Source organism: Caretta caretta, chromosome 5, assembly GCF_965140235.1.
Source record: "Caretta caretta isolate rCarCar2 chromosome 5, rCarCar1.hap1, whole genome shotgun sequence".
Classification (NCBI taxonomy): Eukaryota; Metazoa; Chordata; order Testudines; family Cheloniidae; genus Caretta; species Caretta caretta.
The window spans coordinates 133,898,834-133,926,538 of NC_134210.1; the positions used below are offsets into that span (position 1 = coordinate 133,898,834).

The window sequence follows — 27,705 nt, forward strand, 5'->3', positions numbered from 1 at the left end:
TTTCAAAATAGGGGGTAATATTAGACTCCTAAATCCATATTTAGGCAACTGAATAAATGGCCTCGTTTTTCAAATGCTCTGAACAAACAGCAGCTCCCAGTTAACTCAGTGTGAGCTGCTGCAGTGTGAGCTGCACATTTGAAAAATAAGGTGATTTATTCAGTTGTCTAAATATGGATTTAGGAGTCTAATATTAGCTCCTATTTTGAAAATCTTTGCCTAGGAGAGTAGCTTGTAGATTTTGTTGCACCCAAGAGGTTCTGGTTTCGTGTAATCAGATGTAATACATTTGGATATAGGTAGCAACCGCTCAAGTGCTCAACATGTTTTAGATCTTTATAACCTGGGCCAGAGATAGGAGGTGGCGTTTGATTAGTCACAGATGATGCATTCTTGGCCAGGATAATATAATGTCTTTCTTTCACTGCAGGCCAGAAGTACTACAACTTTCCATTGATGACTTAAAAGTTCAGATTCCAAAAAATCTGTCCCAATTTCTAGAGGAGATGTCACACTCTAGGTTTCTTGAATGTAGGTACAGAGAAGCTCGGGCTTTCTTTCAGGTGAGTGGTAATCAGGAAATGTAAAGTAGATTTCCACTCATACACCACCATCCTGCAAAAACGTAGGTATGTGTTTGACTTGAATGGGTCTACTCATAGGCTTAAAATTAAACTCTTGCCTAAATGCAGCATGGTGGCCTTCGTTCTCACAAAGTAAAGAAACTAATTTTTTTTAAAAATTGAGCGTATAACTAGAACTTTTTTCTATGAATAACTAAAGTTGTTTCATCTGTTTGGTTCTATTCTGGGTGCATTTGTCTCTGCATTTGAAATCATATGGAGAATAGATAAATGATAATATATAAATTTGCACACACTTTAAGACCCCTCTACTCTGTCAGAGTTGTATAAAGTATCCGTAGTGTAAATGAGAGTCCCAATTTTCTGGTAATTTTTTGATTTTGGTCACAGTAGGATTGACCATGCATTACAGCACATTTGTGGTATTATACTTAAATTTGAAAGTATATTCATTCAAAATCCCCTTTTTCAGGGGCTTGTAACTTTTGAAGTGATTGATTGGGCTGAATCTTTTTAAAGCTTGTTCAGAGCAAAGAAAAAAAAAATTTTGTTTTGGAGAGTTGGTACCAGAGTTATCCAAGAATGGGATAGAGACTTTTTGTTGTTAAGATGCTTTTTTGTGCTCTGATAACTTGAAAATGCACTGCTGCTCTTAAATGACTGTGCCTCAACTGAAATTAGTGTAAACTTGTAACTTCACTACACAATTTTAACACTTGGTGGCACCAAACAAGTTGTAAAAGATGTGCTAAAAATAACCACAGTGAGCCCAATTCTGTCCCCAGTTGGTATCCATAAGAGTTTTGTAATTGACTTTAGTGAGAGCAGGATCAGGCTCAATGTGCGTTATTGTTGAAAAGTTGTAAGCATTGCAGAGGTTTAATCACAGCATTTACATATTTTGTTTCTTTAATATATACATTCATCTTTTTGGTTTTGGTGTGGATCATTCCAGTAGTATGTTAATACTGACTTTTACATTTTATCAGTTTGGAAAAGATAACAAAGAGGATGGTTTATCACAGGGGTTCTCAACCTTTTTCTATCTGAGGCCCCCCTCGACATGCTATAAAAACTCCATGGCCCCTTGGGGGTGGAGGGGCTTCGGGGAGGGGCCTTGGGTATAGGCGTATTTTTACTTCTGTTTGGGGGGGGAGGGGCCAGCAGTGCTCGAAACACCTCTGCATGGTGGGGTCCAGGGAGGAAGTGCCACCTCCACCCCTTGACTCACCTCAGTAGGCCACCCAGCCTGTCTGGGTTGGGGGGCAGGTGCAACCCAAAATTATAACTCAAAGTTGGGGGGCTTAGCTCAAAAAGTTTGAAAACAGCTTAGCGTCCAGGGACGGGGTAGCTAGGGGCTGTGTGCACACAGGGTGGCTGTGGGTACAGGGAGGGGGCGGCTAGGGGCTGTGTGCAGACAGGAAGTAGCTTAGATGCAGGGATGGGGATAGCTGAGTCTGTGTGCAGGCAGGAGATAGCTCAGGATGCAGGGAGAGGGGTACTAGGGGCTGTGTGCTGGGAGGACTCCCCTGCAGTCCCTGTTCCACAAGGGGTCAGCCAGCCACAGAGCTGGGTCTCTCCACCTTGGGGGGACTCTTACCGGTTGCCTCTGCTGGAGCAAATCGCTGAGGAGCAGCTTCAACTTGGGGCACCAGCAGGAGAGGAAGGAACGCTGCTGCTGCCTACTACATGGCGCTTGCCAGAGCAGCAGCTGCTCCGCACTGCCCAGCTCCAGCTTCCACCTGCAACGTGGCCAAGGGGCAGGGAGAGGAGATGTGGGGGGGGAGGTGCAGAGCTGCCCCTGGGACTGTCATAATCTAGTGCTGCAGTTTGGGGTGTGTGGAGGGTGGGGGAACGCCCTCCATGTCCCCAACTCTGCTTCTGCCTCACAGGGAGCATCAGGGCTCTAGGCTTCAGTCCGTCTTCAGCCCCATGCGGCGCGCCAGGAATCAGGGCTTTAGTTGCGTGGCCCCATAGCCCCCTTGAAAGGGCTCACGGACCCCCAGGGGGCCACGAACCCCCGACTGAGAACCGCTGGTTTCTTGTATAGGCATTTAAATTTTACTTTTCTCATTTCACCATTTGTATTGCCAAACAGCCACAAGATGGCGATATGGACAGTGTCCAGCAACTAATCAAAGTCTTGAAAAAAATTGCCTTTTTTTTTTTTAAACCAAAAACATTTTCAAAATTAAGGTGCATTTATGTCTGAAAGTAGTTTAATATTCCTTATCCCTTTAGCTGTACCCTGATGATGCCTCTCTTGATGCAGTGGAGTTTAGGAGAAAAGCAAAAGCATTGCTGCATCTGGCTGCCCTGACATTAAATAACTTAGGGGTGAGGTTCTGGCTGAGCAGTGGAACGTGCCTTGGTAAAGTATTTGAGCTTATATCGTATTGCTTTTCAAACTCATTGAAGCCCCTTTCGAAATCTGAAACATTTAATCCTGTTTAGTTCCAGTGCTGGTGGCTGAGATTGACAGCTGAATGCTTCAGGTTAGTAGGTGGTATCTGATAGGTGTGTGAAGCAGGAGTCCAGTACATTAGCACAGATAAAATAACTTCACTACTAAGTCAAAATGAGGAATTCACAAATTACAATAAAATAAAGCAGTATTTGTTTTATTTCCAAGATTCCTTTCAGAAGACACTTAGAGCCCAGCCATTTGAGATGCTGGGCATGCTTCATATGAAATGTTGAGCGTTTCCATTTAAGTCAATAGTACGTCAGTACATTGATCACCTCTCAGGAAACTCTTAGCAGTTTGCAGGACCAGGTCACTAATAATAATTTGTAAAGGTACTTGAAAGAAAATGCAGAGGAATCTTACTTCTCAGTTATCTTTTATTTTGGGTGCAGATTTTCCTCCATCCCAGACAAACTTGGTATTTAATGTGATAAATTATTTATAAAACTTCAGTAGAGGGGGGACCATGTGGTAACCTATTGACTGTATCAAGGTTGAAAGCAATATCTCAAATTCATTATTGGTGAAAGAGAATGTTAAATTCCAAAGTAGATTATAGCCATAGATTTAATAATTCTTGTTAGCATTTCATTAAATGTTAGGGTTTATTTTTGCCTTTAAATGGAGTATTATTTTAGTGATGTGCAGTTCCCTATGATGTGGCTTAAACAAAAAGGGGGAGGGGGGAAGCATGTCTGGGTTTCTAGTCTCACCATTTCCCAACAGCAGTGGGTAGACAGTTTACATCCCAGAAATACCTAGTATTTGAAATGAAGTAATCCATTTTTAAAAATAGAATTGTGACTCCATAAATATTACATAAAGGGCTTAGATCAGGAATCGTTTTCTTTTAAAAATGTAAGTTAGAAAACATACCTTTAGGAGAGATTGAGGGATTGTTATTTAAGTGGTGATAGGGCCCCTTCACAATCCTAACTTTTCCAGGGGAGACAGCTGGGCCACAAGTGGAGTAGCTCCCTATGCTCCTCCTCTTCCAATCTAGGTGTCTCTGTAGGGGGCAGCTGAGTGGCTTCCCTCAAAGATATCTCAGCTAGTGGCACATGAAACTTCATTCTTACTTTGTTTCAGCTCTAGCTGTGTATTCACCATGTCTCTGATTTCATTTTTTCTCCATTTTAGGCTGGTATAGACAGTGCAGTATTATTCCTTATAGCAAAGATGTGGATTTGGGGGTCTTCATACAAGACTATAGATCTGATATTATTCCAGCATTTCAGAAGGCAGGACTATCACTGAAGCACAAGTTTGGCAAGGTTAGTAGGTAACAAATCTGAACTGTGAACTTAACCTTCATTATAACATTTTCTCAAGGTTCTGGTTGTCTGAAGGTGTTTAAAAACAGTTTTCATAAGAGAGGATCTCGTAAGCCTTGATCCTGCAAATGTTTGTGCACATTTAATTTACCCATGTGTAAACTTATTGACTTCATGCACTTTCTGGGCTAGGGAAACACCTTTCATAATGGAATCCTGATCCTGCCTCTGAATTCTATTCTGTATATACTGTTATATTAAAGGGGTTTCTAATTGTGTTTTAGTGTCACTAGAGAACCTTAAATAAGAAGGTGAATTGTGTTCTGTTGCTATTGATTTGGCCTGCTTATAGGGGTGTCATTCTGCATAGACTAGTGCTTACAGCTGGCAGGGGCTGGAAGGGCTGCAAGAGAAGTACCTCAGGATGCCCATCAGAAACCCCCAGATGGTTCAAGAAACAGCATTGTTAGACTCCAAAGAGTCAATGGCTACAGTGCAGGGTCACAAGGGTGGAGTGAAGAGACAAAATCACAGGTCTTGGACAGAGATGCGGAAGACCTTCGAGTTTAAAAAAAACATTGTTAATTAAATATAATTATAAGTGTTTTATCAGGGGCTGTATACAACCCCTATGCCAGCGTCTGATCTCACAAACAATCTTAGTTTAGCTTGGATCCAGGAGATTCATCATTAACTGGTGCTAATGGACTTACGAAACTAAAAGGAAGGAATGTTAAAAAGTAATTCATTGAGGTTATTCTGCTCTTTTATGTGAGAATCCATCTCCTTCTCAAATTGAAGACAGTTTTGCATTTTTAGTTCTAATAAAATACTCCTGCTGTGAGATCTGGCTAAAGAAATGTGGTTACACTTGCATTGTTGCAAATCTGTATACAGGATAGAGCTATGGAAACTGGTCTTCTGTGGTCTTAGAGAGGGCTTGTTAAAGGGTTTCCTTGGTGACCAGATTCTTTTTATCTTTTTACCCTTCATGTGTTCCCCACTGAGGGGGACACCCGAGATTGTAACAAGGCAATTACTCCCCTGTAACATGTCAGCACAAATAAATCACAGGCAACCTCTTACTGTTTTTTTCCTGATTGTATTATGAGTATATGAGGTGTATTTGACTGTCTCACAGGTAGAAGACAGCTTGGAACTATCCTTTCAGGGAGAAGATGGTGTGAAACTTGATATTTTTTTCTTCTATGAAGATGATGACCACATATGGAATGGAGGAACTCAAGCCAAATCGGGCAAGAAATTTAAGTATGAATTCATTTCAAACCTATAGAAGGGAAAACTAGTTGAACAAGTTGTTACCGCATTAGATGCTGTTATTAAATACTATGTGTTATGTAATAGCAATGTTTTAGAAATAATAGTTGACATTTAGCTTTATCCTCCAAGCAAGAAGGTGCTTCAGGAAGAGAAGAATTTGTAGAGATTTTGCACAGTGAGGGCTGGAGAAATGGGAAGAGAGAAGTGAGCTGTAGCTCACAAAAGCTTATGCTCAAATAAATTGGTTAGTCTCTAAGGTGCCACAAGTACTCCTTTTCTTTTTGCGAATACAGACTAACACGGCTGCTACTCTGAAAAGTGACGTTTAAGTATCTCGTCAAATTGTTTTTATATTCAGCATTGTCAGCAGGCCCTTTTGAAAATCTGCAGTAGCCTTGGAATCTAATCGTTAAACAGATGTCATCTGGACTAAGACCAGCACTAGTTCAATAAAAATGGAAAAGGGGAATCAAGCCTACCATTTTTTTCTTTCAAGTGCTTGTTTTTATTTATTTTGTAGCACTGAGGGTTCAGTCATCTATCTGTGTGATTAGAGATTATGGCACGGGGGCTCACATGTCCCTTGCAAAATAACCCAACTCATTGAGATTCTTCTGTAATGGTCCACAACAGTACATTTCACAATAGCATTTCTGCAGTGATATGAGCCCTTACTATCAAATGCCTTTGATGTTTTTTAAAGTATGTTCCTGTTATGAAAGTGGCTTAGGAAACATGGAACCCCATTTACAGCATCTTGCTCTTTTCTGTATCAAATATGCAGGTAAATGTAGATTTAAGCATGCAGGTTAAGTTCATGGAGGATAGGTCCATCAATAGCGGTTAGCGAGGAGGGTCAGGGAGGCAACCCATTGCTCTGGGTATCCCTAAACCTCTGACTGCCAGAAGCCAGGACTGAATGACATGGGATGGATGACTCAATAATTGCCATGTTCTGTTCATTCCCTCTGAAGCATATGGTGGTGACCACTGTCGGGAACAGGATACTGGGCTAGATGGATCATTGGGTCTGAGCCAGTATGGTCATTCTTATATAAACAGTCAGCCGCGCAAACTCAGCCTGGGTTCTGAGAGTTAGACTGGGTTCTTTCCATCTGATACCTCATCTCCAGTGATAAAGGTTGTGTGGGCCAAAAGTTGTGCTGTACCTATGTTGTGACATCCAGTTCCTTGTCAAAAGAGCTGATATTCTCTTCCAAAATTATATATGTGCACCAGTCATTAGGAGCATGAAAGCAGTGTTTTTTCTCCCTGCACAAGGCAGAATGCCTCCCATGTGTGAGAATGGATGTTGGCTTTGAATTCATGCTCCAGTGTTGTGCCCAAGGTGCTGCACTCTTGGATATGGTACAGATGTTCCAGCTTTCACAGATGAAGACAAAAATATGATTGTTCTAATACTTTTTTTGCTTTTTAAGCAGAATTGGAGAGAGGCTGGTGTGGAAGTTTGGTCTGTGATAGGTGTGGTTAGAAAGAAGTCAATATAATGAAAACGTTAAATCCTAAAGAGGTGCTTTCTAGGTGTAGTAAACTATATCTAATATATACCAAAAAGAGGCATGGAAATTAGTCCTCTTGATCAGTAACAGAATGTACCTGTTTAGAATGTCTTAACCTAGCTTCCATTGTATTAAATACCTTCTCAAAAGGAGAGATACAAGGGGAGATTTTTTTTATTTTTATTTTAGTTTATTTATTTATTTATTTGCCGTTAAACCTTATTATTAACTACTCTTGACTTTAAAGGCTGTGATACCCACCACCATTAGGTGCTTTCACTTTGTTCTTTCAAAATGATTGTGAAACGTGGGAGGAAATGGGGTTGGTCAACCAAGACAGAAGTTATTCTGTTTAAGTCATGCTAGAATCTAATTCTTCAGCTTGGAGTGAATTTCTAAGAGTTGTTATCACCTTAAAAACAGAGCTGTACAAGGCTGCGGATGGGAGAGTTTCTAAACATCAAAGTGAGAACTAATAGAGTTTAGAAGCTATAGAGTTACTGCTGCAGAAATTAGAAGCTCTATCATAAGTACATACAGAGCTCGCATTTAACTTTTTATTTTGTTGCATCTCTAAGTGACCTTGACTAGGTCTGAGCCACTGGAACTCTATGGTCATACATTAAATGATCTCTGAATTGACTGTTCTTCAAGAATAAGTGGTGGTGATACAGTCAAACCTCAGAGTTATGGACACCTTGGGAATGGAGGTTGTGTGTAACTCTGAAATGTTCGTAACTCTGAACAAAGCGCAGTTTGGGCTCCAAATCCAACAGCTGACACTCCAAGCAGCAACTGAGCTCCCTTCTCAGCCCCGGCATGAGTTTGCAAGCTTGGCCCCTTCAGCCAGGGGCGTGTGTGTGTGTGAGAGAGAAAATAGCATGTCCCCCCTCCCAGCTGGGGGTGGGGGTAAAAACAGCTCATCTCGCTCCTGGCAGGGAGGGGAAAAAGCTGTGTGGACCCCAGCGCTGCTCCTGCTCTGCTGGCTCCAGCTGCCTTGGTCTGGCAGCCCTAGCATCTTGCTGTAAGTGGCTGCCCTGCTGGTGGGGATGGGGTGGGGACAGGCAGCCCAGATGTGCCTACCTTTAAGATGCAATACAGGCACAGTACAGTACTTTTTTTTTTTCCCCCCCTTTCTCTCTGCTGCTGCCTGATTGGTTACTTCCGGTTTCACATGGTGTCCAGTCCAGAACTCTGGTGTTCATATCTTTGAGGTTCTACTGTACCAGAATTTCTATGGTTGGGAGTGAATGCTGCAGAATTTAGAAGCTCTGAAGTTACTGTGGTATAGCAACAACTTAATATTTCACGGTAGAAACAATAAGATATATTAGATTTAAATCAACCAACTGAACAAACAAATCACATTGGGAAATTAACAAAAAACTTAGCATTAGGGTAAATAATATTAGTATAGGAACACTATGAATTTCCTCATTTTCAAACATTAATTTAGTAAAATTGTATTGGAACAATTGTAGTTGTATAATTATTTACAACTATAAGTATTTTAACAACGTTTTTGCCTCTGAATTATAAGGACAGTGCAGCTGGTTGAGCAGCAGTGACTTTTATACTGGCATTTGAGAGACTCTTAATTTGACAGGTTTCAGAGTAGCAGCCGTGTTAGTCGGTATTCGCAAAAAGAAAAGGAGGACTTGTGGCACCTTAGAGACTAACCAATTTATTTGAGCATGAGCTTTCGTGAGCTACAGCTCACTTCATCGGATGCATGCAGTGGAAAATACAGTGGGGAGATTTATATACACAGAGAACATGAAACAATGGGTGTCACCGTACACACTGTAACCAGAGTGATCACTTAAGGATCACTTAATTTGACAGTCAGCATAGGAGTGTTGTGCCTTAACTAGTGTGTACTAAGGCTTGTTGCAGACTTCTTTTAGGGATCTGGTATGATCAGATAGTGTCATTTTTACCACACAGAGTAAATGCCCAGTGTAGAATGCTCACCAGTTATTTACATCATACTAGAATTGATCTTGATGCTTTACAGTCATGAATAAAAGCAGGGTCCCTACTCCAAGAAATGCATAATTTGAATAGCCAAAATATAGATTAAGGATATGGGAAAGGAAAGCAAAGTATCTGAGCAGTTATATTTGGCACATGTTGTTTTAATTTTTTAGAATTGTAGCTATTTTTCATGTAGTCATATTTTGTTCTTGGGGAGCTGGTTTCCTAACTTCCACAAGAGATGCCTTGAATAGACAGTTTTGTGAGTATGGCCCCAATCGTGCAAACACATATATTGTGATTAACTTTATGCACATGATACTCCTGGAGAAATTCTGCACCAAAAAATTAAACATTCTGCGCACACTATTTTAAAATTCTGAAAGATTCTGCATATTTTATTTGTCAAAATAACACAATATAATCACACCAGTTTCCATTATTTTGGTAAATTATTTCAAAATACCTATCAGCAAGTATGTCTGTAACAATATAGAAAACAAAAAGATCAGAAAATGTTTTTTTGACAAATAGATTCCTTACTAGGCATATTAATACAGAACTCTTGAGTAATAATTCATTGAAACTACAGAACCATATTTCCTGCACCCCTCAGAAGCAGTGCAAAGGCTTAGAGGAGTCGGTGTGGGAGAGGGAAGTAATTGCTGGGAAGGAGCCTGGGTATGAACTTGAAGGGTTGTTGGGTGTGGGTGGGAAAAATATGGAACACGTATTTTTGGGGGGTGGGGAAGGATTGTTAGGGAGCATCCCCTCATGCAGACCCTTGCTGACCCCTAGCCTCTCCCATTCTGTGAGGCACATCTGCGCCTGTCCCCATGTGTCTCTGTGGCCTCCATTCAGCCACCCTCCTGTCCTCATGTTGGCTTACACCGTTCTCCTATCCCAGTGTGTCTCTGAACCCCTCAGCCAGCCCCCTTCCCTCATTTCCATGTGTCTCTGTGCCCCACTCAGCCATAACCGTTCCTCCTTGTAGCTCTGCACCCCCTCCCTCTCTGCCCATGTGGCCCTGCACCTCCCCCCCCCCCCATGGCCCTGCGCCTCCACTCCCATTCAGCCCCTGGCCCAGTCTGTCCTCCCCCACTAGCCTTTATGGGCCCCTGTCTGATCCCCAGCAGCCCCATGCTGTCTGTCTCCCCATATCCCCTGTCTCCTGGCCTGGCCCAACAGGTGCTCTGAAGAAGGCACTGCAGGCTCTTTCTCTTCCCTATCCTAGCTGGGACTGGCTGGGAGCAGCTGCTGTGTTCTGATGCTACAGCGCCCTCTGGTGGGCAAAAGGTGGAACTGTAGCAACTCTTCAGCAGACGCTTTTTTCTGCAAAAAAATTAAAATAAAATATGCGCGGCACATGTGCTGTTTCTGGGGCTGCTTGACTACTATTTGTCCAGGTCAGCTTGTAGGGTTACAGTCTAACCCGAAGTAACTTAATCATAGAATATCAGGATTGGAAGGGACCTCAGGAGGTCATCTAGTCCAACCCCCTGCTCAAAGCAGGACCGATCCCCAATTTTTGCCCCAGATCCCTAAATGGCCCCCTCAAGGATTGAACTCACAACCCTGGGTTTAGCAGGCCAATGCTCAAACCACTGAGCTATCCCTCCCCTCCTCCCTTGTCCTGGGTTTGCATCACAAGTCAGTGACAAAGTTGGAAGTAGATCCTAGGCTCCGTGGTCTGTATCTTCTCCATTGGATCACCTGGGCATTGCTGGTATGTCTCATTCTACCACAGGTGTGAGAAGAGGGAGGGGCATTCTGCATAGGTCTGGCAACTCGTATTACTTCAGTGCCCCATGGCAGGTTTGGTTTTCTTTGTGATTTTTATTTTTAAGGGCATTGCACCTGCAGAGAAGCAATCAGGGAGAGCATATTGAGCATGTAGCCATAATAAAACTCCAGCTTCAAAGCACTTGACAACCATTAACTAGTTAATTCTCACAACATCTCTGTAAGGTAAATAAGTCAATATTATCCTTATTTCACAGATAGGAAACAGAAGTGGGGAGGTTAAGTGACTTGCCCAAAATCATGCAGCCATTCGTGGGCAGGGAAGGAATTGAAATGAAGATGAAGACTCTGTCTTATGCTCTGGCCACAATACACAATCTGTACTCCTTCATAATTTTAAAAATCAAATGTTGTAGTGGCTTCCAAGGTTTTGTTTACTGAATATCATACCTATATTTGAGTCTTAACTATTGTGTTCTCTTATTGTAACATAGGTACCTGTTTCCTAAGTTTACACTGTGTTGGACTGAGTTTGTAGAACTCAAGGTACATGTGCCTTGTGAAACCCTCCAATATGTCGAAGCCAACTATGGCAAGGACTGGAAGGTACCTGTGAAGATGTGGGACTGGAAAAGCTCTCCATCCAATGTGCAGTCCAATGGGATGTGGCCTGTTGATGAATGGGATGATGTCATTCAAGTCTACTGATCACATGGATGTAACCAGGATTTGTTTGGTACCACTGGACCTATCCATGCCTAATTTCCCTAACCCCAAGATGTTGAGATCAGTTTTCATCCACTTCCTAAGGAGATCTTGAATCTTTTTTGGCATAATAGGTGGTGTGTGTACTACTCACGACACTTACATCTGGCATTCTCTGTGACAGCTAAAGGAAGAGAATGAAGGAAGTATGTGTGAACTGAGAAGACTATCTGAGAGGAAAGAGGTACAAAAGGAGTGTAAGAAAGATTGAAGTGGGGATATAGGTAGGAAAAATTAAACTTGAACCCAGACCAAATGGCTCAGTATGCTTTGTCTTGTGGGGGGAAGGATGTCATTTGCTTAGAAATTCAGCACTGAAATACTAGAGTGGTGGGCACCATAGAAATACCTTACATAGATAGATAGATACATTGATCTGAAGCATCCCCCAGTGGTTGTGGCAGTCAGTCTGACTTCAGAGGTCACTGGAATGTTGTCCAGTTACTCAGAGCAGGAGTCACTGCTTTGTGAAGGGGCACAGCTAAGATAGGGATACAAAGGCAGCCCTGGATGAAAAGGTAGGGTAAGACACTGAAGAGTCCTATCCACATCAGAGGAGGTGTGGGCTTTCCTAATATGCCCTTGGGAAACCCTGAACTTGGGGCTCAGTTAAAAGTAGAGACGTTTTCTATTAACCACTTTATGTAGATATGTCAAGGAATGCTATCCACGCTTTGTTTTTTGAACATGGAGCCATATGCTACAGGGGGACACTTTGTATAAAAGGAGAGTCCAGAATTCTGATCTTTGATGCTCTAAACCATGGGTCTCAAGTAACCTGGGAGTTGTAAACAAATTTTATAGGGTCATAATCACCCTCCCTTTTTTTAGAGTTAGATAGGAGCAGAGTCCTGAAACTTCTTTATTGTTATTGTAACCTGGGGTCATAATATGGACGAGGTTGAGAATCACTACCCTCATCTTTTAAGTGTAAATCCCAAGCTGTTAATTTGTATACAGCTGCCAACTCCTTCCTCAGATTTACAGTAGTGTAATCTAAAGGCTACTGCTCGTGTGTCACTGGATATAAAAATCTCTCAGCTGTATCTCCTTACATTACTACTTGCATTTTTGGTCAGTACAGTAAACTGTTTTTTGTTTTGGGGAGGGATTGCTGAATAATAGGTTCTGTTTGAACCTGTGCTTGAATCCGTTTAGCGAGATGGATCTAGAGTATTCCCAAAGTGAAGTCAGTGAAGCTAAATGACCCTGATTTGTTCGGCTCCTTCTCAGTGGGCAAGTCGAGCTCTGGGGTTGTTAATAAAATATGAATACCACGTGTACTGGCACTGACCCTGGAGCACTCATGGTGCCAATGTCAAGTAGTTAAGCAATTTGATGCTTTCATATCTGTGTATAATAAGGCTGTACTCCAGATTTCTTTCCTTGAGCATGACGGTTATCTACAAGTCACGGCTTTTTTGTCAGTTACTGGCTACAGATAGGACAGATCTTAGTTTTGTATTCAGTTGATACAGATACCTGAAAAATTCAGTATTTATGTATCCAAGTTAGTACAGTTTTGAGTAGCTAACACAGCTGCATCTGAGTGACTGTTTTACTGCTGTACCATTCCAGGTGCACTCTGGGGCTTCCCTGGTATTTACAGAGTGCGTGACACACTTTATTCCTGCCAACCCTCCTAATTCCAGAACTCTCCTGCCACTGAATACTGCAGTAAATAACTCAGAATTTGTCCAGTACTTTAAAAAATGGATTTGTCACATCCTTAATTACTACTGGCTTTTTAAACACTACAAAAACATCAATATTTTTTGCCAAATTGGGGAGGGGAAGAGGTTAAATCCTAGTAATGTTTTTACTTGATGAGGTGAAGCACTGAGTCTGTGGAGGGATGAGTTTTCAGGTGGTACTTCTTGCATTCTTTTTTGTTGTTGTTACATATGACCTAAAGCCAATCTCCTTTTGTTGGTTGTATTATTCAGAGCTCTGTGTTATGCAGCACTATGTTATTAAATACGGTACAGTTGCTCTCTGTTTTTACAATGTGATAGAGCTTTGGAATGGAAAGATAAGATAGTGTCAGGATAGAAAATGTGCAATCCTGTCACAAGTTTGTGATTTTATATTTGTAAATGGAAAGGCTAGAAGCAAAAACAAAAATACTCATCCCCTAAGCAGAAGAGAATGTTTAAAATATCTGACTACAATACTGTATATGTGTGTGTGTTTAACTTATTGTCCAGGCTGTTAAAATACTTTTCTTCTGAAGAGAAAAAGATATTCTTTAACACTGACTAAGGCCATGTCTACACTACCACTTGTGTCACTCAGGGTGTGAAAAAACCACCCCCATGAGCAACATAAGTTTCACTGGCCTAAGCGGTAGTGTGAACGTTGCTATGTCGGCGGAGAGCTTTACCTGATGACATTGCTACTGCCACTCATTGAGGTAGTTTTATTATGTCTCTGGGAGAGCTCTCTTCCATCGGCAGAGAGCAGCTAGGCGAGCGCTCTGAGGCCATGTCTACACTATGAAATTAGGTCAAATTTATAGAATTCGGTTTTGTAGAAAGCGTTTTTATACAGTCAATTGTGGGTGTCCCCACACAAATGCTCTAAATGCATTTAGTCGGCGGAGTGCGTCCATAGTACCGAAGCAACCATCGACTTCTGGAACATTGCACTGTGGGTAGCTATCCCACAGTTCCCGCAGTCTCCGCTGCCCATTTGAATTCTGGGTAGAAATCCCCATGCCTGATAGGGCAAAAACATTGTCACAGGTGGTTCTGGGTATATATCATCAGGCGCCCCCCCCTTCCCTCCTTCCCTCCATGAAAGCAACGGCAGACAATCGTTTCGTGCCTTTTTTCCTGGGTTACCTGTGCAGACGCCATACCACGGCAAGCATGGAGCCCGCTCAGCTCACAGTAACCGTATGTCTCCTGGGTGCTGGCAGACGTGGTACTGCATTGCTACACAGCAGCCGCTCATTGCCTTTTGGCAGCAGACAGTGCAGTATGACTGGTAGCCATCGTCGCCGTACTCCAGGGTGCTCTTTTAGCTGACCTGGGTGAGGTCGTTGGGGCGCCTGGGCAAACATGGGAGTGTCTCAGCCAGTTCATTTCCCTTTTAAGTTTTGTCTCATGGGGATTCAGTCCTGCTGGCAGTCCTACTGCACCGTCTTCTAATGAGCAGCCAGGAGACGACGATGGCCAGCAGTCATACTGCACCATCTTCTGCCGAGCACCCAGGACAGGATGATGGCCAGCAGTCGTACTGCACCGTCTGCTGCCGGCAAGATGTATAAAGATAGATGAAGTGGATCAAAAGAAGAAATAGACCAGATTTGTTTTGTATTCATTTTCTCCTTCCTCCCTCCGTGAAATTAACGGCTTGCTAAACCCAGGATTTTGAGTTCTATCCTTGAGGGGGCCATTCTGTTTCTCCTTGATGCAAAGCCACCCCTTTTGTTGATTTTAATTCCCTGTAAGCCATGTTGTCAGTCTCCCGTCCCTCCGTCAGAGCAACGGCAGACAGTCATTTCGCTCCCTTTTCCCTGGATTGCCCGAGCAGACACCATAGCACAGCAAGCATGGAGCCCATTCAGCTCACCACAGCAGTTATGACCATTGTAAACACCTCGCGCGTTATCGTGCAATTTATGCAGAACCAGCACCTGAGAAACCAGGCGAGGAGGCGACAGCAGTGTGGTGATGAGGACATGAACGCAGAATTTTCTAAAACTGCGGTCCCTAGCAGTTTGGAGATCATGGTGTTACTGGGGCAGGCTCATGCCATGGAACGCTGATTTTGGGCCCAGGAAACAAGCACAGAGTGGTGAGACTACATAGAGTTGCAGGTTTGGGATGATGCCCAGTGGCTCCGAAACTTTCGCATATGTAAGGGCACTTTTATGGAACTTTGTGACTTGCTTTCCCCTGCCCTGAAGCGCAAGAATACCAAGATGAGAGCAGCCCTCATAGTTCACAAGCGAGTAGCAATAGCCCTGTGGAAGCTTGCAACGCCAGACAGCTACCGGTCAGTCGGTAATCAATTTGGAGTGGGCAAATCTACTGTGGGGGTTGCTGTGATGCAAGTAGTCAACGCAATCATTGAGCTGCGGCTATCAAAGGCAGTGACTCTGGGAAACATGCAGGTCATAGCGGATGGCTTTGCTGCAATGGGATTCCCTAACTGTGGTGGGGCTGTAGACGGAACCCATATCCCTATCTTGGTACCGGACCACCAGGGCAGCCAGTACATAAACCGCAAGGGGTACTTTTCAATGGCGCTGCAAGCACTGGTGGATCACAAGGGATGTTTCACGAACATCGACATGGGATGTCCGGGAAAGGTTCATGACGCTCGCGTTGTCAGGAACTCTGGTCTGTTTAAATGGCTGCAGGAAGGGAATTACTTGCCAGACCAGAGAATAACTGTTGGGGATGTTGAAATGCCTATAGTTATTCTTGGGGACCCAGCATGCCCTGGCTCATGAAGCCGTACACAGGCACCCTGGACAGTAGTAAGGAGTTGTTCAACTATAGGCTGAGCAAGTGCAGAATGGTGGTAGTGTGTGCATTTGGATGTTTAAAGGGTCGCTGGCGCAGTTTACTGACTCGCTCAGACCTCAGCGAAACCAATATTCGCATTGTTATTACTGCTTGCTGTGTGCTCCACAATCTCTGTGAGAGTAAGGGGGAGACGATTATGGTAGGGTGGCAGGTTGATGCAAATCGCCTGGCCGCTGAATACGCGCAGCCAGACACTACGGCAGTTAGAAGAGCACAGCAGGAAGTGCTGGACATCAGAGAAGCTTTGAAAACCAGTTTCATGACTGGCCAGGGTACTGTGTGACACTTCTGTTTGTTTCTTCTTGATGAAAACCCACCCCCTTGGTTGCCTCTAAATTCCCTGTAAGCCCCCCGCTCCGCTCCCCTTCGATCATAGCTTGTTTGCAAAGGAAATAAAGTCACTATCGTTCAAAAAACATGTATTCTTTATTAATTGATTATAAAAATAGGGAGATAACTGACAAGGTAGCCCAGGTGGGGTGTGGGAGGAGGGTAGGAGGGAAGGAAAAGGCCACTTCAAAACTTCTTGAATGACAGCCTTCAGTTGCTTGGGCTGTCCACTGGGGTGGAGTGGTTAGGTGCCCAGAGCCTCCCCCCGCGTTCTTGGGCGTCTCGGTGAGACGGCTGTGGAACTTGGGGAGGAGAGAGGGCGGTTAAACAGGGGCTGCAGCAGCAGTCTGTGATCCTGCTGCCGTTTCTGAACCTCCACCAGATGCCGGAGCATGTCCATTTTATCCCGCAGTAGCCCCGGCGTTGCCTCATGCTTCCTCTGATCTTCCTGCCGCCACCTCTCCTCACGTTCATCGGCCACTTTCCTATACTCTGCTATTGTGTCCCTCTACACATTCTGCTGAGCTCTGTCAGTGCTGGACAACTGCATGAGCTCAGAGAACATTTCAGTGTGCGTGCATTTTTTCCACTGCCTTATCTGAGATAGCCTTTGGGACGGAGGAGGGAGGCTTGAAACATTTGCAGCTGCTGGAGGAAAAAAAAGGAGTGAAGTATTTTAAAGTACATTTTACAGAACAATGGCTATACTCTTTCACGGTGAACAACACTATTCACGTTACATAGCACATGTGATTTTGATATAAAGTCGCATTTTGCATCTTATATTGCCTGCGGCTTTCGTGCTAGAGATCACACACGCAGTGCCGGGCAACAGAATTCGGCTTGCAGGCAGCCACGGTAAGCCATAGTCTTTCGGTTTCTGCAACCTTCATAACAGCAGCGCCCTCCTCTCCCATACCAAGCAAAGCACGTTGAGTTGGCCATTTACTGCTGCGGTTTTCCTGTTGAGGTGCAGCAGCAGAAACCAAACTAAACCCCCGCACCCCCCATCCAAATTCTCTGGGATGATCGCTTTACCCCTCTCCCCACTGCGTGGCTGGTATCAGGGAAGATCCCTGCTAGTCAAATGCGAACAGCTCAGCGCCAGTGCCCCCTCCCCCCCAACCGCATGGCTAACTGCGGGGAGGATTTCTTTTCAGGCACAGGCAAACAGCCCAGTAGGAACGGCCACTTCTGAATGTCCCCTTAAGTAAATTCCCCTATTTCAATCAGGTTACCATGAACGATATCACTCTCCTGAGGATAACACAGAGAGATCAAGAACGGATGTTGCTTGAATGCCAGCAAACACCGCAACCATACGCTGCCAGGCTTTTTCATGCAATTATACCAGATTACTTGCTACTAGCATTGTGTGGTAAAGTATCCTACAATGGAGGACAGAATAAGGCTGCTCTCCCCAGAAACCTTTTGCAAAGGCTTTTAGAGTACCTCCAGGAGAGCTTCATGGAGATGTCCCTGGAGGATTTCCGCTCCACCCCCAGACACGTTAACAGACTTTTCCAGTAGCTGTACTGGCCACGAATGCATCCCAAGTCCTCAGGGCTACTTAATCATTAAAAAATGCTTGCTTTTATAACATGTATTATATTTAAAAAGGTACACTCACCAGAGGTCCCTTCTCCGGCTTGGTTGGGTTGGGAGGGTATTTCAGTCAGAGTGATGAAAAGATCCTGGCTGTCGGGGAGAACGGTGTGCTGTGTGCTCTCCTCAAGCTCGTCCTCCTCTTCTTCAACTTCCCCGTCCACAAAATCCTCAGCCGTGGCGGAGAGTATCCCATCATTGGAGTCCACGGACAGGGATGGGGTAGTGGTGGTGGGCCCCCCCTAGAATTGCATGCAGCTCAACGTAGAAGCGGTATATCTGGGGCTCTGTCCCGGAGCATCCGTTTGATTCTTTGGTTTTCTGGTACGCTTGTCTGAGCTCCTTAAGTTTCATGTGGTACTGTGTTGCGTCCCTGCTGTAGCCTTTGTCCCTCATGGCCTCGGAGATTTTTTGAAATGTTTTGGCATTTTGTCTTTTGAAACGTAGTTCTGATAACACGGATTCCTCTCCCCATACAGCGATCAGATCCGGTACCTCCCGTTCGGTCCATGCTGGAGCTCTTTTTCGATTCTGGGACTGCATGGTCCCCTGTGCTGATGAGCTCACCTGGCCAAACAGGAAATGAGATTCAGAAGTTCCCGGGGCTTTCCTGTACACCTGGCCAGTGCATCTGAGTTCAGAGTGCTGTCCAGAGCGGTCACAATGGTGCAGTGTGGGATAGCTCCCGGAGGCCAATACCTTCGAATTGCGTCCACACTTACCCTAATTCGAAACGGCGATGTCGATTTCAGCACTAATCCCCTCGTTGGGGAGGAGTATGGAAATCAGTTTTAAGAGCCCTTTTTGTAAAAAAAAAAAAAAAAAAATGGCTTCGTTGTGTGCAGGGTTAATTCGATGTAACGCTGCTAAATCAGACATAAACTCGTAGTGTAGACCAGGCCTTACAGTGGTGCAGCTGCATTGATACAGCTGTGCTGCTGTAACCTCGCTAGTGTAGACATGGCCTGAATGAATGAGTTTAATTTTCTACTCAGTCTGCTAATGTACAATTACGTTTTGTTATCTAGGACAGCATTTTTAACATACGGTTCAGTGTTACTATTTACTGTGGAATAATTTGAAGAGGAATGTTTTTGATCTTTGTTTTTCTAAATTCTTTATTTAATTGTTTACCTTATGCTTTTATTTTTAATAAACTCTGTGAAAACAATGTTGTTATTTGTACAAAATACCAGAAATTATTTACTGTATCTGAGAAATAGGTGATACTATTATTATTGGATTAGATTCTCCCTTTACTTACACTGGTACAATCCCATTGACTTCACTGTGCTTGCACAGGTGTAAGTGAGGGAAAAATTTGTGCCAGCTCCTGCTGCAAACCTTTCTGACATTCACTGATTTATTTACCCACTCTTGCCAAGTAAAATGTGAGTAGCTTTCACTTACCTGCGTTGCTTTCTTTCTGTATTTGCTATGCCCACATAAGATTGCAGAGGGGCAATAGCAAGCGTAACAGATTCCTCACATCTGTCAGAAATTTGGTAGCTTTTTAGCGATATCTACACACTTTGTTCTACCTATGGAACTCTCCTGGTCTGCTTTCTTTACTTGTTAGCCTATTTTTTGCTTCCAGCAATATAAAATCTAAACTTATTACAACTGATGCCACATGGTGAAACAACATAAGGAAAGAGGCAGAAGATTCTTGAAGAACCACGAGCAGAACCAAAAGCAGCAAGCAAATATACTAGGGCAGGTTTGAACCCAGGATGTAGTTGCATCCATTTTGCAGAATATTCCTAGGAGAAATAGGAATAGCTTATTGCAGCTTCCACATCAGAAAATGGTTCCTCTGATGATAGATCAGATGATGTCTTCAACAGACACACAGTAAGATAGAAAAGTAGAAAATTAATGGTACATTATACTCACACTGGAATCATTTCCTGCTGCCTTATCCTGGCTTACCCTATCATGCTGGAGATGAGTTGTAGCTGTGCTCCGATCACCCCACATGGTGTGTTGCTCTTGCTGTCACTTAAGCTTGACAACCAGAGCCAGCGTGATAAAATTAATTCCTTGATACTGGAAGTCACATTTTCTGATGTTAGTGCTCTATGCAAATGCCAAATGCAGATCTTGGACTACTGTGTAATAGTATTGATCATCACTTCTGAGTAAATGGCAGACTTAAAAATCTGCATTTATTCTCTTATGAAGCACTGAATTGTGAGGGTGGCACACACAATCTAATCCCAGATGCATTTTTGATTTTGCAGATTTGTTCTTTTTTGTCCTCCTAACTAAAAATCCCACCTTATTTTTGAAAATGAAAATTTTTGTAGGCTGCAGGGTGTGGTTCTGATCTCACTACAACAGTGTGAGTGCTTAATCCTGCAAGGTGCCAAGTACTCTGGCCCTGATCCAGGAAAACATTTATGCACAGTTTAATTTTAACCATATGAATAGTCCTGTTGAAGACATTGTAACCTGGTGGGATTCTTGGACAAGAAACAGGTGGGGGTTTTGTTAACTGTGCAAGGCCATGCATCCTGAGAGCTCACACCAGTCTGTGCTACTTAGAAGTCATTAGTAGGTTACTGATATTGGGTTGAAAATATAGATAAAATGAGATATAGAAATAATGTGCAGAAGTTGATAAATACAAGGAAAATCACTATTTATCTTTTAAAATATTTAAGTAAATTTAACTGTTGCGCCTGTTAGGGTATGTCTACACTACGGAATAAGGTCGAATTTATAGAAGTCGGTTTTTTAGAAATTGGTTTTATATATTCGAGTGTGTGTGTCCCCACAGAAAATGCTCTAAGTGCATTAACTCGGCAGAGTGCTTCCACAGTACCAAGGCTAGAGTCGACTTCTGGAGCGTTGCACTGTGGGTAGCTATCCCACAGTTCCCGCAGTCTCCGCTGCCCATTGGAATTCTGGGTTGAGATCCCAATGCCTGATGGGGCTAAAACATTGTCGCGGGTGGTTCTGGGTACATATCGTCAGGCCCCCGTTCCCTCCCTCCCTCCGTGAAAGCAAGGGCAGACAATCGTTTCGCACCTTTTTTCCTGAGTTACCTGTGCAGACGCCATACCACGGCAAGCATGGAGCCCGCTCAGGTAACCGTCACCCTATGTCTCCTGGGTGCTGGCAGACGCGGTACGGCTTTGCTGCACAGTAGCAGCAACCCATTGCCTTCTGGCAGCAGACGGTGCAATACGACTGGTAGTTGTCCTCGTCGTGTCCGAGGTGCTCCTGGCCACGTCGGCTGGGAGCGCCTGGGCAGACATGGGCACAGGGACTAAATTTGGAGTGACTTGACCAGGTCATTCTCTTTAGTCCTGCAGTCAGTCCTATTGAACCGTCTTATGGTGAGCGGGCAGGCGATACGGACTGCTAGCAGTCGTACTGTACCATCTTCTGCCAGGCAGGCAAGAGATGAGCATTGCTAGTAGTCGTATTGTACCATCTTCTGCCAGGCAGGCAAGAGATGAGGATGGCTAGCAGTCGTACTGTACCATCTTCTGCCGAGCAGCCATGAGATGTGGATGGCATGCAGTCCTTCTGCACCGTCTGCTGCCAGCCAAAGATGTAAAAGATAGATGGAGTGTGTCAAAACAAGAAATAGACCAGATTTGTTTTGTACTCATTTGCCTCCTCCCCTGTCTAGGGGACTCATTCCTCTAGGTCACACTGCAGTCACTCACAGAGAAGGTGCAGCGAGGTAAATCTAGCCATGTATCAATCAGAGGCCAGGCTAACCTCCTTGTTCCAATAAGAACGATAACTTAAGTGCACCATTTCTTATTGGAACCCTCCGTGAAGTCCTGCCTGAAATACTCCTTGATGTAAAGACACCCCCTTTGTTGATTTTAGCTCCCTGAAGCCAACCCTGTAAGCCGTGTCGTCAGTCGCCCCTCCCTCCGTCAGAGCAACGGCAGATAATCGTTCCGCGCCTTTTTTCTGTGCGGACGCCATACCAAGGCAAGCATGGAGGCCGCTCAGCTCACTTTGGCAATTAGGAGCACATTAAACACCACACGCATTATCCAGCAGTATATGCAGCACCAGAACCTGGCAAAGCTATACCGGGCGAGGAGGCGACGTCAGCGCGGTCACGTGAGTGATCAGGACATGGACACAGATTTCTCTGAAAGCATGGGCCCTGACAATGCATGCATCATGGTGCTAATGGGGCAGGTTCATGCTGTGGAATGCCGATTCTGGGCTCGGGAAACAAGCACAGACTGGTGGGACCGCATAGTGTTGCAGGTCTGGGACGATTCCCAGTGGCTGCGAAACTTTCGCATGCGTAAGGGCACTTTCATGGAACTTTGTGACTTGCTTTCCCCTTGCCCTGAGGCGCATGAATACCAAGATGAGAGCAGCCCTCACAGTTGAGAAGCAAGTGGCGATAGCCCTGTGGAAGCTTGCAACGCCAGACAGCTACCGGTCAGTTGGGAATCAATTTGGAGTGGGCAAATCTACTGTGGGGGCTGCTGTGATGCAAGTAGCCCACGCAATCAAAGATCTGCTGATATCAAGGGTAGTGACCCTGGGAAATGTGCAGGTCATAGTGAATGGCTTTGCTGCAATGGGATTCCCTAACTGTGGTGGGGCTATAGACGGAACCCATATCCCTATCTTGGCACCGGAGCACCAAGCTGCCGAGTACATAAACCGCAAGGGGTACTTTTCGATAGTGCTGCAAGCTCTGGTGGATCACAAGGGACGTTTCACCAACATCAACGTGGTATGGCCGGGAAAGGTACATGATGCTCGCATCTTCAGGAACTCTGGTCTGTTTCAAAAGCTTCAGGAAGGGACTTTATTCCCAGACCAGAAAATAACTGTTGGAGATGTTGAAATGCCTATATGTATCCTTGGGAACCCAGCCTACCCGTTAATGCCATGGCTCATGAAGCCGTACACAGGCAGCCTGGACAGTAGTCAGGAGCTGTTCAACTACAGGCTGAGCAAGTGCAGAATGGTGGTAGAATGTGCATTTGGATGTTTAAAGGCGCGCTGGCGCAGTTTATTGACTCGCTTAGACCTCAGCGAAACCAATATTCCCACTGTTATTACTGCTTGCTGTGTGCTCCACAATATCTGTGAGAGTAAGGGGGAGACGTTTATGGCGGGGTGGGAGGTTGAGGCAAATCGCCTGGCTGCTGGTTACGCGCAGCCAGACACCAGGGTGGTTAGAAGAGCACAGGAGGGCGCGGTACGCATCAGAGAAGCTTTGAAAACCAGTTTCATGACTGGCCAGGCTACGGTGTGAAAGTTCTGTTTGTTTCTCCTTGATGAAACCCCCCGCTCCTTGGTTCACTCTACTTCCCTGTAAGCTAACCACCCTCCCCTCCTCCCTTCAGTCACCGCTTGCAGAGGCAATAAAGTCATTGTTGCTTCACATTCATGCATTCTTTATTCATTCATCACACAAATAGGGGGATGACTACGAAGGTAGCCCAGGAGGGGTGGTGGAGGAGGGAAGGAAAATGCCACACAGCACTTTAAGCACAGCACTTTAAAAATTTACAACTTTAAAATTTATTGAATGACAGCCTTCTTTTTTTTGGGCAATCCTCTGTGGTGGAGTGGCTGGTTGGCCGGAGGCCCCCCCACCGCGTTCTTGGGCATCTGGGTGTGGAGGCTATGGAACTTGGGGAGGAGGGCGGTTGGTTACAGAGGGGCAGCAGTGGCAGTCTGTGCTCCAGCTGCCTTTGCTGCAGCTCAGCCATACACTGGAGCATACTGGTTTGGTCCTGCAGCAGCCTCAGCATTGAATCCTGCCTCCTCTCATCGCGCTGCCGCCACATTTGAGCTTCAGCCCTGTCTTCAGCCCGCCACTTACTCTCTTCAGCCCGCCACCTCTCCTCCCGGTCATTTTGTGCTTTTCTGCACTCTGACATTATTTGCCTCCATGCATTCGTCTGTGCTCTGTCAGTGTGGGAGGACAGCATGAACTCGGAGAACATTTCATCGCGAGTGCGTTTTTTTTTTCTTTCTAAGCTTCACTAGCCTCTGGGAAGGAGAAGATCCTGTGATCATTGAAACACATGCAGCTGGTGGAGGAAAAAAAAAGGGACAGCGGTATTTAAAAAGACACATTTTATAAAACAGTGGCTACACTCTTTCAGGGTAAACCTTACTGTTAACATTACATACATAGCACATGTGCTTTCGTTACAAGGTCGCATTTTGCCTCCTCCCACCGCGTGACTACCCCCTCAACCTTCCCCCCTCCCTGTGGCCAACAGCGGGGAACATTTCTGTTTAGCCACAGGCAAACAGCCCAGCAGGAATGGGCTCCTCTGAGTGTCCCCTGAAGAAAAGCACTCTATTTCAACCAGGTGACCATGAATTATATCTCGCTCTCCTGAGGATAACACAGAGAGATAAAGAACGGATGTTGTTTGAATGCCAGCAAACATACACTGCAATGCTTTGTTCTACAATGATTCCCGAGTACGTGTTACTGGCCTGGAGTGGTAAAGTGTCCTACCATGAAGGACGCAATAAGGCTGCCCTCCCCAGAAACCTTTTGCAAAGGCTTTAGGACTACATCTAGGAGAACCGCAAATGCCAGGGCAAAGTAATCCTTTCACATGCTTGCTTTTAAACCATGTATAGTATTTTAAAAGGTACACTCACCAGAGGTCCCTTCTCCGCCTGCTGGGTCCAGGAGGCAGCCTTGGGTGGGTTCGGGGGGTACTGGCTCCAGGTCTAGGGTGAGAAACAGTTCCTGGCTGTCGGGAAAACCGGTTTCTCCACTTGCTTGCTGTGAGCTATCTACAACCTCCTCCTCATCATCATCTTCTTCGTCCCCAAAACCTGCTTCAGTATTGCCTCCATCTCCATTGAAGGAGTCAAACAACACGGCTGGGGTAGTGGTGGCTGAACCCCCTAAAATGGCATGCAGCTCATCATAGAAGCGGCATGTTTGGGGCTCTGACCCAGAGCGGCTGTTCGCCTCTCTGGTTTTCTGGTAGGCTTGCCTCAGCTCCTTCAGTTTCACGCGGCACTGCTTCGGGTCCCTGTTATGGCCTCTGTCCTTCATGCCCTGGGAGATTTTCACAAAGGTTTTGGCATTTCGAAAACTGGAACGGAGTTCTGATAGCACGGATTCCTCTCCCCAAACAGCGATCAGATCCCGTACCTCCCGTTCGGTCCATGCTGGAGCTCTTTTGCGATTCTGGGACTCCATCATGGTCACCTGTGCTGATGAGCTCTGCATGGTCACCTGCAGCTTGCCACGCTGCCCAAACAGGAAATGAGATTCAAAAGTTCGCGGTTCTTTTCCTGTCTACCTGGCCAGTGCATCTGAGTTGAGAGTGCTGTCCAGAGCGGTCATAATGGAGCACTCTGGGATAGCTCCCGGAGGCCAATACCATCGAATTGTGTCCACAGTACCCCAAATTCGAGCCGGCAACGTCGATTTAAGCGCTAATCCACTTGTCAGGGGTGGAGTAAGGAAATCGATTTTAAGAGCCCTTTAAGTCGAAATAAAGGGCTTCATTGTGTGGATGTGTGCAGGTTTACATCGATTTAACGCTGCTAAATTCGACCTAAAGTCCTAGCGTAGACCAGGGCTTAGTATCCATGGAGACTGAAGCCTGTTTCGGTAGGGCTGTCCTGCAGTCATTGTTTAGCTAGGACTCCTACTACCCATCTCTGGGCAAGTAGACATTTGCTTGTTAGTCACCAAGTATGGAATCCATATGGACAATCTCTTGGAGAAGAAAGCCAGTTGCTTACCTTACAGTAAGTGTGGTTCTTTGAGATGTATTGTCCACCTAGATTACCACTCTTCTTCCTGGTCACAATGGAGTCCTTCTACGGGAGTCTGTATTGGCAATGGAACTGAGGGATGGTTGGGCTCATTCTGCCCTTTGTGCCCTCATGAAAAGGACCTGGGGATTACAGTGGATGAGAAGCTGGATATGAGTCAGCAGTGTGCCCTTGTTGCCAAGAAGGCCAACGGCATATTGGGCTGTATTAGTAGGAGCATTGCCAGCAGATCGGGGGAAGTGATTATTCCCCTCTTTTCGGCATTGGAGAGGTCACACCTGGAGTATTGCATCCAGTTTTGGTCCTCCCACTAGAGAAGGGATGTGAACAAATTGGAGAAAGTCCAGCGGAGGGCAACGAAAACTGTTAGGGGGCTGGGGCACACGACTTACAAGTAGAGGCTGAGAGAACTGGGGTTATTTAGTCTGCAGAAGAGAAGAGTGAGGGAATTTGATAGCAGCCTTCAACTACCTGAAGTGGGGGTTCCAAAGAGGTTGGAACTTTGCTGTTCTGAGTGGTGGCAGATGACAGAACAAGAAGCAATGGTCTCAAGTTGCAGTGGGGAGGTCTAGGTTGGATATTAGGAAACACTATTTCACTAAGAGGGTGGTGGAGCACTGGAATGGGTTACATAGGGAGGTGGTGGAATCTCCATCCTTAGAGATTAAGGCCCTGCTTGACAAAGCCTTGGCTGGGATGATTAGTTGGTGCTGGTCCCGCTTTGAGCTGGAGGTTGGACTAGATGACCTCCTGAGGTCTCTTCCAACCCTAATATTCTATGATTCTATGTGGAGGAGCATAAGGATCTCTGGCAAAGGCACGGCACCAACAAACACTGCTGGCCAAAATCATCCAGTGTCACACACATGGGGCCCTGGAATCTGTGTGGACCACACATCTCAAAAACACAGTTACTGTGGGGTAAGTAACTGTTCTTTTCTGTTCCTGGCACTGCAGTGTGACTTTCGGCAAGTCAAGTCACGTCACCTCGCTCTGCCTCAGTTTCCCCTCCCACCTTTTCTCTGTCTTGTCTATTAAGATTGTAAACTCTTCAGGGCAGGGATTATCTCTGACTGTGTTTGTATGATGTTTAGCACAATGGAGCCCATATCTCAGGTGTGGTCTCTAGGTGTTGCAATAATACATAAAACTAATAATGTCAAAACCTATTTGAGAAACTTGATCCAAGGTTTAAAAAATTAGTTATAATTTGCATAATTAAGGCAGGAATACCTGAGTATTCAAGTGCTTCAGATTTCAGCCATGTCTAATCCATATGCCATGGTCGCCTCCACTGTGAGCACCATGTCACTGATGGATGCATGACTATCTGATGTTGGTGATTCCAATATGAAATTCTAAATGTGTGTGTTCAGTGAGTCAACTGCTAAGAAAATGGGAAAAATCTTGTGTATAAATTCATTTTTAAAAAATTTCTCTTAAGAACTGCCACACTCAGGAATCTACAAATACTACAGGCTAAATTTTCAAACAGGGGCACCTTCGTTTTCCTTACACTGTAAGGGCAGCTTCTCCTTTTTGCTGATCTCATGAGTACTTAGCTTCTTGTGTTAGAAAATTAATCCCTAAATATCAAATCGGGATTTAAGAGGGAAGAAATGAAAACCAAGAGCAGCAAGCAACAATAGTAAATCTGTTTGAAATGTGTTTCAAAGATACAGGAGTAAAAACTAACCACAGATTTCTGGGGTGCAGGTGCTCCACTGGGAGAGAGCCACAGACCACTGGGGTCCAGGCATTGGACTAAAAGGGAACTTTTCCACTCCAAAACCTTACATGGTGTTAGCTGGCCAGGGTTTGCTGTTAACTACACTGATCTCATTCTATTGCGGTCTT

At 44.9% G+C, this 27,705-nt stretch overlaps 2 protein-coding genes across 9 annotated transcripts in view; one reads left to right on the plus strand and one right to left on the minus strand.

The window, feature by feature from the left end:
• Nucleotides 1-27,705, plus strand: part of LOC125636884 (T-cell acute lymphocytic leukemia protein 2) — a 95,332-nt gene that overhangs the window by 21,320 nt on the left and 46,307 nt on the right. For 7 of the 8 annotated variants that reach the window (XM_048850662.2, XM_075128916.1, XM_048850663.2 and 4 more), the window contains 4 exons: nucleotides 431-563; nucleotides 2,826-2,955; nucleotides 4,192-4,325; nucleotides 5,467-5,594. In XM_048850662.2, the coding sequence (XP_048706619.1) occupies nucleotides 431-563; nucleotides 2,826-2,955; nucleotides 4,192-4,325; nucleotides 5,467-5,594 (525 nt within the window). Of the gene's footprint in view, nucleotides 1-430; nucleotides 564-2,825; nucleotides 2,956-4,191; nucleotides 4,326-5,466; nucleotides 5,595-11,340; nucleotides 19,275-27,705 lie in introns of those variants that run through there. The other variant, XM_075128915.1, reaches the window with a different exon arrangement.
• On the minus strand, nucleotides 23,593-25,541 carry LOC125636889 (myb/SANT-like DNA-binding domain-containing protein 7). Its single transcript, XM_048850679.2, has 2 exons — nucleotides 24,712-25,541; nucleotides 23,593-24,122 (listed from the first exon to the last, which is right to left on the minus strand). Exons 1-2 carry the CDS (start codon nucleotides 25,292-25,294, stop codon nucleotides 24,037-24,039), a joined length of 669 nt encoding a protein of 222 aa, XP_048706636.2. The 5' UTR covers nucleotides 25,295-25,541; the 3' UTR covers nucleotides 23,593-24,036.

Excerpts from the sequence above, each read along its gene's own strand:
- LOC125636889 (XM_048850679.2), bottom strand. The coding sequence starts at position 25,294 with ATGCAGAGCTCATCAGCACAGGTGACCATGATGGAGTCCCAGAATCGC. Across the intron at positions 24,123-24,711 it reads AGGCGGAGAAGGGACCTCTG|CTGCATGTGTTTCAATGATC; the intron begins GTGAGTGTACCT and ends TTCCTCCACCAG.